General features: G+C 40.1%; 1 protein-coding gene and 1 pseudogene across 1 annotated transcript; both read left to right on the forward strand.

The window, feature by feature from the left end:
• The first annotated feature begins 572 nt into the window (after positions 1–572).
• LOC149284394 (cold shock domain-containing protein C2-like) lies at positions 573–1,483 on the forward strand. Its single transcript, XM_089496842.1, has 3 exons — positions 573–733; positions 870–992; positions 1,321–1,483. The coding sequence occupies exons 1-3, from the start codon at positions 573–575 to the stop codon at positions 1,481–1,483; spliced, it is 447 nt and encodes a 148-aa protein (XP_089352968.1).
• Positions 1,484–8,354: 6,871 nt separating this feature from the next.
• LOC149284395 (general transcription factor II-I repeat domain-containing protein 2B pseudogene) lies at positions 8,355–10,160 on the forward strand (annotated as a pseudogene).
• The last annotated feature ends 2,932 nt before the right edge of the window (positions 10,161–13,092 follow it).

The following is a 13,092-nucleotide window of genomic DNA, read 5'->3' on the forward strand; positions in this document are numbered from 1 at the left end:
CTGAAACAGGTAGCTCTTAACCTGTGATGTAAGCACTATCAGGTTAAAGGTTCTTGTTAAATGACACTCAAAAGCCGCATGTGGTGACGTGTTCAACATAGCCTAGCCTTTAATTAAGAAGCACAACTTAATTCCCTTAAAATGTCCTTTGTCTGCCACGGTTTGTTTTGATATTAATCTGGAATATCTTGAATTCCTTGCTTTTCTAATTTAATAACTGCTCTGTACATGATAGCTGTTCCATGAACCCTCTTCATCCTACTTGTTTACCTTTTTAACTTTCTTTTCCCTTGGCCATCATGTGTTTGTTTTATTTTGATATAGTGTCGTGGTGTCCAATGCAATTGCTGACATAGATTCATGTACAGACCCTCAAATTGATACATTTCATTGTAGTCTCAATTTTACTTAGACAATGGGTCTCTGTATGAATCCATCAGTGAACATGCTGTTCTGGCCATTTATAGGCGTATAGTTTTTTGTTTTTTTGTACATCTATCTTATCTCTAATTCCTTGTGTTGATTCCAGGTGGTAGAAGAGTAGTTCCTCCTTGATCCTGTTAATCGCAAATATGTCATCAGACCCCACCCAACCGCTCCATTCTCCAAAATCTCCAGGTGCTCTTTCCTACCCGTTCCACCGCGAAGGGAGTAAGCTCTGGGAAAGAAGTCATGCTCTTTTAGGGGAACTGCCTAGCCCACTACCAACCAAGAGAACTCGAACATACTCGGCGTGAGTGTTGGATATGTCTTCTTCCACACACGAGTTACTTGCAGATACAACTACGGTATCAACAGTAGAAACTCTATATGTACCGATTGTATTCATTATCAAATAAATCACAACTTTATTCTTTGATCTGTTCTAGCACTGCACGGGCCTCGGCAGGACCTGTATATAAAGGGGTTTGCAAACAGTTTTCCCGTTCCCAGGGTCATGGCTTCATCACTCCCGAAAATGGGACTGAAGATATATTTGTGCACATATCAGAGTAAGTGTGTTCTCTTCAGTTTTCACTCATTTTTAATAGATTAAGTTAATTATTTAGTAGATATTCACACTTTGCCCTTGTGTAACCTGTGGCTGACCCTACATACTGTATAGTTCAGTAACATTTTTAAGTTGCAGTACAACCTAATGTGTACTAATAAACAGCAAAGACCATAATTAACCACTTAAGGACAATGGGCGTTCCCTAAACCCATTGAAACAATGCATTTTGAGCCCGTACATGTACAGGCTTTGTCATTAAGGGGTTAAGTGACTAATGCATGATAATTTAATTGCCCCTTCTCTGAATCACTTTTTTCTTCCACCAGCATTGAAGGGGAATATGTGCCAGTTGAAGGTGATGAGGTGACATACAAGATGTGCCCAATCCCACCGAAGAACCAGAAATTTCAGGCTGTGGAGGTCGTTCTTACCCATCTATCCCCTCACACAAAGCATGAGACATGGTCGGGGCAAATCATCAGCTCTTAGACCGAAACAGTACTTTTCATAGGTGATGGGGACCAAGAGATATATATAACTGCCATGTTGACGGCTACTAAAGTGACACCAGATCTTCTAGAGAGTTTGAGCCAGGTTCATACTGATTTGTTTCTCAAAGTTCCATGGGATTATTTAGTCCTATAGAGTAAAGATGATGAGGAACAGACTGGCTCAATCTGTCCCAAAGATCTGAGCTTCTCACTAGCCTGGCCACCTGTCTTGGTGTTGCTGTAACAAGGCTGGATTTAACCTCTGCACTGTGGGCCTAGATTTTAAGATCTGAAACTGAAAAGTTTAGTGCTTCGTTCATGTATGAGAAGTTCTAAAGCTGCTCTCCACATTTCCCATTGCAATATGTCTTGTGCTCTTACTTTGGTATATTCTTTATCAGAGCTGCCTAGGGTTAACCTGAGCCACAGTGGCCTCCTTTTTTTGTTTTGAGCGGTCCATCTGTTTTTTCTACCATTAGATTCCTTAAATCCAGAAATAGCTGGACAAGACGCATTGTACTTAAGTATTCATAACTGCTTGTATATATTTAATTCTTAGCTTCACTAAGTCAGTCCTCAGTAACTCACAGAAACATGCATATTCCAATAGCCTAAAAGCATCTGTCAAAGTTATAACGATAATGACTGATTTACATGTGTGCTTATGGTGAAAATCTAGGGGTTCCAGTCTGTTGTCTGTTTAGGGAGTTTGAAGAGGGGATTTTTTTTTCGTGTGCCTTAAGTAATTTGTGATATGTTAATCATGTTTGTCAAGTTTTGGGTTTTCTTTTCAATGCTTTTGTTTTGTTCTGATTCGTGCATATTGTTGAATTTGTTGTGTACACCTGCGGAGTAATCCAATACATTACTTGATGTCAGTAAAATAGCGATGGCAAGTCACTTAAAATGGGTTGAGAATGACTGACTGAGAATACAAGACCTAGTAAGCACAACCGTATTGAGCGTTTGAGTCTGGGGAGAATAATTGATTACGTATTAATACTATTTTGACCTAAATGTACATTACCTAAGACACACACATATAGTATTTGCTGTTGTAGATTAGAAAAAATACTTTAATGTCTTTCTTGCAATTCTGTTCCTGATGAGAAATGCTAATTTCACAGAGATAACCTTTATAAATTCTTTTTTTCTTTTTTTTTTTTTTTTTAGATCAGAGAAAGGAGTAGAATTTGTGTAGACAAAAACAAAAGATTAAGACATCCATTGTTTTGCACCAAGGTTATACAAAGGTTTCATTTTGCTTAAAAATCTATTCTGCGTTTTTTGAAAACGTGTAATCACGGCGGGTCCAGGACTAAAAGGCAAGTCTTGAATGCTTGTTGTTGTAGGTAAAACATGTACAGTGGTGTTTAGGTTTAGTCTCGGTTGCGTAATTTATATGTGGACAGAAATCATTGCGTCTGTGACGCTTATTTTGTTAACCAGATCATGAAATATGAACCGTTTTGGAGATTAGATAGGAAAACCTGTACGATCCAGACTTACACTTAAATAAGGAGTCGTCTAGTAACGGCCACATTCTCCTGTCCTTTTGATTTTGGTAAGGTCATTTTCTTACATGCCTTTCTAATATGGACACGCGTTTGCTTTTGTGTATGTCGCGTACCTTTCATAATGAAGCAGCACAGATCTGTTGCTTTGTAAGTCTTAGCTAATGGAAGCTTCTCTTGCTACTAGTACTTTTAGAAGTCATCTTAAAAACACTGCCTCTCCAAGAGTTGGGGGAGCGGCATACATTCTGAACTATGGACACTTTAAAACAATGTATATTTTAAATGTATATTTTATGTTATCGCTGTTTAGTAGTATTGTGTAGTTCAGCTTTACAGCAAAATAAAGTACCGTTTGTAAATTACCATTTTTTTGGCCTTAAGGTTTGTGAAAGGTTTGGTGTCTGTGTTACATCACTGCTGTTCTTTTATGCTAGCGCCTCTTGGCGTTCCTGTTTGGAATAACATCCTTTACTCATCCAAAAAGTGACCATCAGACTTCGAAGAACATAATTGCAATAAATCATAAGTGTAATTAATGTGTAAATTTAAAGTTTATCTATAGAATTTCCTCCAACTTTCACCAGTCAGAGCCCCTCTGGGTACAACATAAGAAGTCCGAGTGTTTGGTTACAATGATGTGCTATGAAAACCTAAAGCAGTTCTAAAACAAGACACAATATTTAATATAGCTAAATATTAAAGTGATGCTGGTTATAATCAATTATAAAGCTACCACTTTAAATAGCCATCTAAATTGTGTATTTTTACAATTAATTTAGTGATAACCATGAGAACCTTAGACTGAGGGTCTCTCATAAGCCTTTGGCTTCCAAGCACCATATGTTACATATTGTGTTACTTGAGAATTGGTAAGTTAATATTCTATATACAAGGTGCAGCGACAGGCTTGATGTTCAATAATATTTGTACCAGTGACACTGTTGTAGTGCGCTCATTGTATTGGCGTGGGCAGAGAGAGTAATCCAACCTAACAAGGCGTACAGTTTGCAGTGATTTTGTGATGAAGAATACATGTGCTATGGATTTTAATTTTTTTTAAGCTTTATTTTGTAAAAGTACGTCGTTCTAGAAAGATTATTATACTGATATACCTGTTTGCCTATAACGCCAAAGTAGTCGCTAAAGTGTTTGTAGTGCTTTTTGACAAAAGTTACGATGCCAAAATAACTCTGTAGAGAGCGGCTGAAGATCGGCTGCATGCAGATGTTCTAAAAGATTTAAATGTTACGTTTGATGGTGATGGTTTCAGCTTGCCAATTATACATTATGTAGGACTGACCCTGCATAATACCCGCTTGTGCAGGCTGTCTATTTTATAATTGCAGGAGAAGATCACGGTGGTTGACCCTTTATAACTATACATTGTGAAGCCTGTGCGTTGAAAATGCAGTTCTCCTGTTTTACTGGATATACCCCGATTCTATTTCACTTTGAGATGTTTAAAAAAAAAAAAAATGGCCTTTTCTTTAGTTATATTTTGGGAGTTTACATTCTGTATTGATTTACATTTTATTTATAGAGCATCTGTAGATTCCATAACCCTTTTAAGATCGGGGAAAGTGTTAATTAACAATAGCATTTTAGCACACGTTATGACATACCGTATTGGCTCGAATATAGGCCGCACTTTTTTCACCCACTTTAAGTCTTTAAAGTGGGGGTGCGGCCTATATTCGGGGTCTAGCGCCCGACGCCCGGGACATGCAGTCCCGGGCACCGGGCAGGCAGCGGGGTTAGGATACAGATCCCCCACAGCGGTGCAGGGGACCTGCATCCTACTCTCTGATACGCTGAGACAGCCTCCCCTGCCAGCACTTTCCACGGGGGGGGGGGGGGTGCCGGCACGGGAGGTTGTCTAAGCGCATCATGCGGACCGTCCGCACGATGCGTTTTACCTCTGCGCTCCCCCCCCCCCATGTGCCGGCACCGGAAGTTGTATACGCGTATTGCGTAGATGTCCCCCGCAAGACACCCGGGAGTCTGCTCTGGTAAGTCGGGGGGGCAGAGGAGGACAGTGGCAGCATATCTCGGGGGGGGGGGGGGGACACAGTGGTAGCATATCTCGGGGGGAGGAGGACAGTGGTAGCATATCTCGGGGGGAGGAGGACAGTGGTAGCATATCTCGGGGGGGGGGGGGACAGTGGTAGCATATCTCGGGGAGGGAGGACAGTGGCAGCATGTTTTTTTGGTGCTTTTTTAAAGAAAAAAACTTTCTTTAAAAAAGCACCAAACTTTTAGGGTGCGGCCTATATACGGGGGCGGCCTATATCCGAGCCAATACGGTACTATTGCTGAAGGAGAAGGTGGTCCTGTTCTTGGCCACTGAGTGATAAGTACAGCATACCCTTTTAAAAACGTATGGTTATTTATACATTGGTTAAAACATTGGTCTATTCTCTAAACACTGCCATGATGGAAGAGTTCTGAAGAGTATTTTCTACTAGTATTGCTATATTGATTTACACACGTGTGTTCTGGATAGGTAGAGATGTCCTCTCATAGAAATGAGTTCCCTGCATAGATTAGGCTATGGAAGAGTGTAGTTTACAAAGCTGTTCTTTTCTCTCAATTATACTTACTTGTGGCAGCTTCTTTCTATACAGAGGATATAGAAGGACATATGACTGTAAGGCCTTTGCAGAAATCTTGAATGATGGACACACACACTTTATCAACTTTTAAATCTGTTAGTTTATTTTTGTAGGCCCCTTCACAATACTTTTTTTTTTAAATGTTAAATATGTAAATATACATATTTATGAAATAGAGCAGTGTAAATTCATTATAAATATTAATCCAAATTATTATACTAGCAGATTAATATATTGATACCAATAAAACACGGATCAGGAAGTAAGTTTTGTTTTTTGTTTTCCTTTTGCAAATATAGTGCCAAATACCCTTTAAAAGTGTAAACATTTTGCTATTGTGTACTTCTGACTTTTGGCATTTAACTTTTCCTTCAGCTTTTCTATGATTTAAGCTTTTTTTTTTTTTTTTTTTCCTTCACATATTCAGAAAAAATTTAAAGCGTATGACATTCACAGATATCATTGGCAAAGCAAATTTTGCATACATTTTTGTTATTTCAAGTGAGTTAAGCGATCTGCCACACGATGGGCATGAAAGGAGATACAAACCAAGTGGTGATAAAACTGGCTAGAGTGAGTTCTGTACACCAGGGATCCAAGTTTTAAACAGCAACAATTTTCATCTTTAAATGCTTTGCAATGTAACACACAAACACATTCAAAACCTATTTTACATTGGAAGCTTAATCTGTCTCATGCAACACTGGAAAACTTCTGGTGGCCAGTAAACGGTCGGCTATTTAAGGTTTTTGCCAATCTAAATGGCTGTGTCTTAGAACACAAATTCCCTGTTAGCAAATGCACTGTTTTGTAGTCAGTTAAGCACATCCAATAAACCAATCAATATAGAAACTAATGAGGGAAGGTAGAAGCAGCAGAGCCAGTATCGTAGGGCTTCTCTATGGCTCCTAAATCTTGGGGGTACTTTTGAAGCCACTGATGAAAATCCCTGCTACAGCTTCTTCTGTAAATTGTTTTACATATGTTTTTTTATACTGTTGCTGACTTATCTGTACCTGAGGGTTTGTGTCTTTCTGTTTTCTATTGTGGTAGTGACATAGGTTTCGTCCCCTTGTTTATCAGAAGTCAAAATTCAAATCTGTAGAATTCATACCACAATACAGCAACCATGTAGAATTTAATTTCTTTGTAGTAAAGATCTGGTGTCTTTATTGCAAACAAAACTTTTATTACCACTCAATGTCTGTCCCAACCAAGTGAGAACTAATTTATAATGTATTATTTTATTATAGGGTCATTAAATATGAGAGCAAAGACTTGAATACTGTTAGACATGTGAGACACCAAGATTTCCCAGCTCTAACAGGCTCATATATAATCTTTTATATCACAATTTAAATAAAGGATCCACAGCAGAAGTTGAAATTGTATGTTGTAAGGTGTGTGTGTGTGTGTGTGTATATATATAATATATGTGTGTGTATATATATATATATATATATAGTGTGTGTATTTATAAATCTTATGGTATGAGATCTATGAATTCTGAACCAGATTGGAAAGAAAAAATACAAATATTATAGGATTTATATCAAAAAAGCTGAAAATTATCAAATGGCTAAAGATTTGATTTTAATACAGTCTTTAAAAACATGGAGAAAGTCTAATTAGTAGACTTGGGGGGGGTCTGCAATGATGGTTTTTTTTTGTTTATTTTTAAACAAACATCTCTGTGATTATTAAGTCTAATGAAGCAAAAAAGCTATTTGTGATATTATACAAAGAAAAAAGCACATGCAAATTAATTTAGCTATTTTGATGCAAATATGCCTTTTTCTCCTAATATCTACATTTCCTTGGAATCCCTTTAGTACAAACTACAGATTATGGTCTGTGTTTTACACGCAGAGAATATTACACGCAAAATAAAAAATTCAAATACAACCTCTGCTTTTATTAACACTACACAGTGTCTCATCCATCCTAGGGTTAAATGTGATTACTGCCTGCTTATTTTCCTTTTATAAGAAAAAATTTTTAAGTGTGTCTGTAAATTTTAAGTCTATAGTTCATGTTTAATTGCTTTATGGTTGATGTGTTGGCAATAATTAATAAATGCAATAAAACAAAATTGTAGTTTTATACTTATTTAATTCTCCCCAACAAAAGTTATATAGGGGAGGCTATTTCACAAAGGTTTTCTAACACCCTACATCAGACCTGGGCAAAGCACGGCCCGCGGGCCACATCCGGCCCGCTGAATAGCTCGGACCGGCCCGCAAAGAGTGTCCTGGTGACTCACCAATGAGTCCGGTGTCAGCAACGGGAAGCAGCGAAACTATGCACTCCGAAGCCTTGTTCATTTTGTTCACTTCTGTGCTGTGCTAATAGTTATTCAGGCCTTACTTATTCAAGCACCTCTACCAATGACGTAGGCTTGAATAACTTTATTAAACAGCACATAAGTTAACAAAATGGACAAGGCTTCGGAGTTTGTAGTTTCACTGCTTCCCGATGCTGAGTAAGTGATGCCACTGTAACTTCTGAGTGCCAGGATGCTCGTTGCGGACCTTGGGGAGTGCCAGGACAATCGTTCCACGCTCGTCATTGGTAAGTGTCAGGACTTTTCCCTTTGCATTGTAATTACAATAATAATAATGCTAATAATATTCACTTTTTAAGCTCTCTTCTTGGGGCAGCTCTCTGTGCCCTCTCCTAGGAGCATACTACTGTGTATTAAAAAAATCTATTTTCCGAGGTTAGCTGTTAACCCTTAAATATGGCGGCTAACATTAAAAAAAGAAAAATTGATGCAGAATGCCGAGTTTTTAACAAAGAATGGACTTCTAAATATCTATTTACTGAAACCAAAGGTAAAGCTGTGTGTTTAGTTTGTGGAGAGCAGATAGCTGTATTTAAAGATTACAATTTGCACCGCCATTATGAGACTAAACACGGAGAGAAATACAAGAACTTGACGGAGGCAGAGCGGGCACGGGTATCTGAAGATTTGCTAGCAAACCTGCAAAGTCAGCAAGGATTTTTTAAAAAGCTTCACTCATCCAGGGATGCAGCCGTAAGGACCTGCTTTGTAGTATCCTACAAAATTGCAAGAAACAGTAAGCCATTCTCTGATGGGGAGTTTGTCAAAGAATGTTTGGTGGACTCTGCAGCGCTAATTTGTCCTGAGAAAAAAGAAGCATTCGCAAATGTGCCCCTCTCCAGGCGAACTATAACGAGACGGGTCGAAGACATAGCGGGGAATTTGGAGCTTCAGCTGCAAAAGAAAGCGGATGATTTTACCTTTTTTTCCTTGGCTCTGGACGAGAGCTGTGATATCCGAGATACAGCCCAGTTACTTATTTTTTTACGTGGGATAACAAAAAACTTTGAGATGATGGAAGAGCTGGCAGCTATGCGATCAATGAAAGATACTACAACGGGGAGTGATTTGTTTACAGAGGTAAATGCATCCATGGACAAGCTAGGACTAAAATGGAACAAATTGGTAGGTGTTACAACCGATGGCTGTCCAAATCTGACAGGGAAAAATGTCGGACTTTTGAAGCGGATGCAAGAAAAAGTGACTGAAATGAATCCAGAACAGAAATGTATATTTCTGCATTGCATTATTCATCAGGAGGTGCTGTGCAAGTCGGTGCTAAAAATCAGCCATGTTGTTGATATTGTAACTAAGATAGTTAATTTCATCAGGGCAAGAGCACTAAATCACAGACAATTTGTTGCACTGTTGGAGGAGCATGACAGTGAACATAGTGACATAGGCTACCAGACGGCTGTGAGATGGCTCAGTGTTGGCAAGGTGCTTAAAAGAGTATGGGACCTGAGAGCCCAGATTCAGGAGTTTTGTGAGCAGAAAGGCAAAGACATCCCAGAGTTCTCAGATACACGCTGGATGGCAGATCTGGCCTTTGCTGTTGATGTGACTGCACTCATGAATGAACTAAATGTCAAGCTGCAAGGCAAAGGCCTCTTTGTACATGAAATGTTCAACTTTGTGACAGCTTTCATGAGAAAGTTGACGTTTCTTTCAAGTCAACTGAAGGACAAAATTCTCACTCACATGCCAACACTGAAAGAAGTCACACCATCAGCTGATCACCTCCAAAGGTATTCATCCATGTTAGGGGCACTACATGATGAGTTTACCAGAAGATTTCAAGACTTCAAAGCAATTGAGAGTGAAATGCACATGATTTCTTCTCCCTTTACATGCAGTGTGGATAATGCACCCAGTGATGCCCAGCTTGAACTCATTGATCTGCAGTCTGACAATCTACTGGCAGAGCATTTTAAGTCAGTATCACTGCTGGAGTTTTATTCTTCTCTCAAGGTGGAAAACTTTCCACACATAAGGACGCATGCTCAGAGGATGTTAGTTCTCTTTGGATCTACCTACGTATGTGAAAAAACATTCTCAATGATGCAGTTCAACAAATCCAGATACAGATCCTCTCTCAGTGATGATCACCTGTGTGCTGTCCTTCGCATAGCCACCTCGGATATTCAACCTGATTTTAATGCACTTGTTCAAGCCCAAAACAGGCTAGATTTCTCTCATTGAACGTTTTTGTATACATTAAAAATGGTAATGTTACGGTGTTTGTCACTGTTGTGATTTTTTTCTCTGTTTTTGTATGTTGAAAAATGTATTAAAGAAATATCTGATTTAAAAAAATGGTAAGGATGCATATACTGTAATGCAGGTTCATTAAAGTTTATTATCTTTTCACTGACTCATTGTAAAGTTTCATTTACCATTTTTTTAAGAAGGGATAGTATATGTATGCAGTATACAGGTATTGGTAGAATGAAGTTAAGGGCTCATGCACACTGCTGTAGTTTCGCCCGGGCCGTAACCCAGGCGAAACTACGGCGTGCTGCTGCGGAGAGGAGATGGGAGTGCTCCTTACCGCTCCCCTCTCCATTGGCAGAGTCTGCCAATGGAGAGGGCGAGCGGTAAAACGGGTGAAACACCGTTCTCCTCCTCGCCGTAGCAGCACGCCAGTCAGTTTCAGCTGGCCGTTACGGCCGATCGGGCGGCTGGAATACGGCCCCATTACGGCAATGTGCATGGAGCCTTCGTATGTTGGTCTGGCCCTCTAAAACCATTCCAATTTCTCATGTGGCCCCATGGGAAAATTAATTGCCCACCCCTGCCCTACATGGATACATTGTCTAACCAACATTATAAATCATGAGGCAAACCTAAACTGCATTTTCTACATTTTTTTTTAAATAAGATTTATTCCACAGAATAAGTCTATCTGCCCCAAACAACCCTAATTTATATTCTACTACGCCCCCAGGAGTCTAGTAATATTAAAACAAAATATACATATACACATTATTTCATTTTGGGAGGGATCAAAGGACTAAAACACAACTTTTTTTCTTTTTTACTCTTTGTACAGTTTAGTGTTTAACACTTTTGTGGTACTCGTGGTTAGATGTATTTTTCGCTTCACTCATTTAGTGTACCCACGCAAGCTATATATTGGTTTTCAGGAAAAGAAGGGCTTTCCTCAGAGAGCATTTTTGATCATATCTAATTTCCTATAATAAAATGATGAAAAATTAAAAAAAAAAAAAAAACTTATTTGAAAAATCTCTGTTAAATAGATTCTACTATTTGTCCTGAGTTTAGAAATACCCAATGTTTTTTTTCTGCAAGTTAAAAATCTGGTCATTCTGCCCCAATGTGCTATTTACCCCATCAAACCTTATATTTTTGAAAACTAGACATCCCAAGGCATTTCATATGCTGGTATTTTAACCATTTCCATGCACTAATTCTACTACCACCCTTTGTCAAACGTTGTGGTAATTTATTTTGTGTGTTTTTATCACAAAAATTGCACTTCAGGTATGGATTTACAGCTCCGGGTGTCACTTTCGGGTAAATCATATTTTATTGTTTTCAAAGACATAGAAACATCAAACAAATAAGTTTGGGAGAGATAAAACAAATGGTGACTATAACAGAAAATAAAATGAAATAGACCAGAATAGGTACAAAAAAAAAAAAAAATGCTTGAAGAACACACTGGAGCACAGACACCGCTCTGTACTGCCAGAATAAACCAAGAATGAGTATGGTGTAAAGCATTGTGGTTAATATGTAAAAGACTCAAGCTCCAACGAAGAGTGAGGATAAAAAAAAAAAATAAAAAAAATTATATATATATATATATACATACACACACACACATACATACAGACATACACATACATACACATTAAAAGGGGGGGGCTCACAAACAGAGACACAGAAAACAGGGTGGAAAGAGGGCAGAGGGAGAAGATGCCGCATAACTGAGAGTTTCATGGTACCCAAGGACCTCTCGGAGTGAAGAAGGAGACCCAGAGTCGGGGAAGGCGCTATCGATTCGCCCACAACCTCCCCCAGACAGCGAAAAACACCCGCCCAGTAGGACTTCAAGCGGCCGCATTCCCACCAAATATGCAGGTAGGTACCAGGTTCGAGGCCGCACCTCCAGCAGGACGGATCACTTACCGGCAAAAACCTGCTAACAGCCACAGGGGTACGATACCACAGGGTCAAGAGCTTGTATGCAGTCTCCTGGACCCTGGAAGCGATGGAGCATTTGTGCGTCAAGACACAAATCTTCTCCCACTGGAGGTCAGAGAGGACGACACCAAGGGCAGATTCCCAGAATCCCATAAACGACGGGGACACCGAAGAGTCCTGCAGCAGAAGAATGCGGTAAATAAGGGAGATCCCACCCCTGGGCAAAGTCTCCCTCTCTGCGAGATGTTCAAAAGGGGTCAGCTCTCTCTTGAGATTGTTTACACGGAAGTGAAGTGACATAGCGCAAGCACTGCAACATGGAGCGTGGGGCAGTGGGAGAAGCCCTTTCGAAACATACAGGGGCCGACCCATCCCAGACCTCAGACAGCTTCAAAGTGGGGGACAGGCCTAGAGACTCCAAGAAGCCCCTCTCCAGTCCCGGAACAAAATCCGGGTTACCAGCTATAGGAGTCAGCGGAGACGGAAAAGAGAAGACGGACCCACCAATCCGCCTCCGGCGCCAAACTCCCAAGGAGGCACGCACAAAGGGGTTCGAACAAAGCAGGAGCCGGAGAGCACCAGGACGAAGCCCAACAACAGATGACAAGGGAAATGGCAAGGAGGCCTGCTCCATCTCAATCCATATCTTAGGGGCAGGGTGAAATCTCCACTCGAGTAGTCGGAGCAAGTGGGCAGCGCAATAGTAGCGAAAGAAATCAGGAAGGGAGAGACCACCCCTGTCCTTTGGGCGCGTGAGCACCGAATACCTCAATCTGGGGAGCCTCCCCCTCCAGACGTAGCGAATGATAAGAGTGCGGAGCTCAGAGAAGAACGACCTCGGGACACAAATCGGCAAGGACTGAAAGAGGTACAGCACCCTCGGGAGAACATTCATCTTGATGACGTTTATCCGACCAAGCCACGACACATGAGGGAGAGCCCATCGTTGCAAGTCACCTTTGAG

This window comes from Sceloporus occidentalis, unplaced genomic scaffold (assembly GCF_023333645.1).
Source record: "Sceloporus occidentalis isolate IW3139 unplaced genomic scaffold, rSceOcc1.0.p SCAF_94, whole genome shotgun sequence".
Classification (NCBI taxonomy): Eukaryota; Metazoa; Chordata; class Lepidosauria; order Squamata; family Phrynosomatidae; genus Sceloporus; species Sceloporus occidentalis.

What these genes read in the sequence shown, in the direction of transcription:
- LOC149284394 (XM_089496842.1), top strand. Translation starts at nt 573, where the DNA reads ATGTCATCAGACCCCACCCAACCGCTCCATTCTCCAAAATCTCCAGGT. An exon ending in AGAACTCGAACATACTCGGC is followed by an intron (nt 734 to 869) that starts GTGAGTGTTGGA and finishes GATCTGTTCTAG; the next exon opens with CACTGCACGGGCCTCGGCAG. An exon ending in ATATTTGTGCACATATCAGA is followed by an intron (nt 993 to 1,320) that starts GTAAGTGTGTTC and finishes TTCTTCCACCAG; the next exon opens with CATTGAAGGGGAATATGTGC.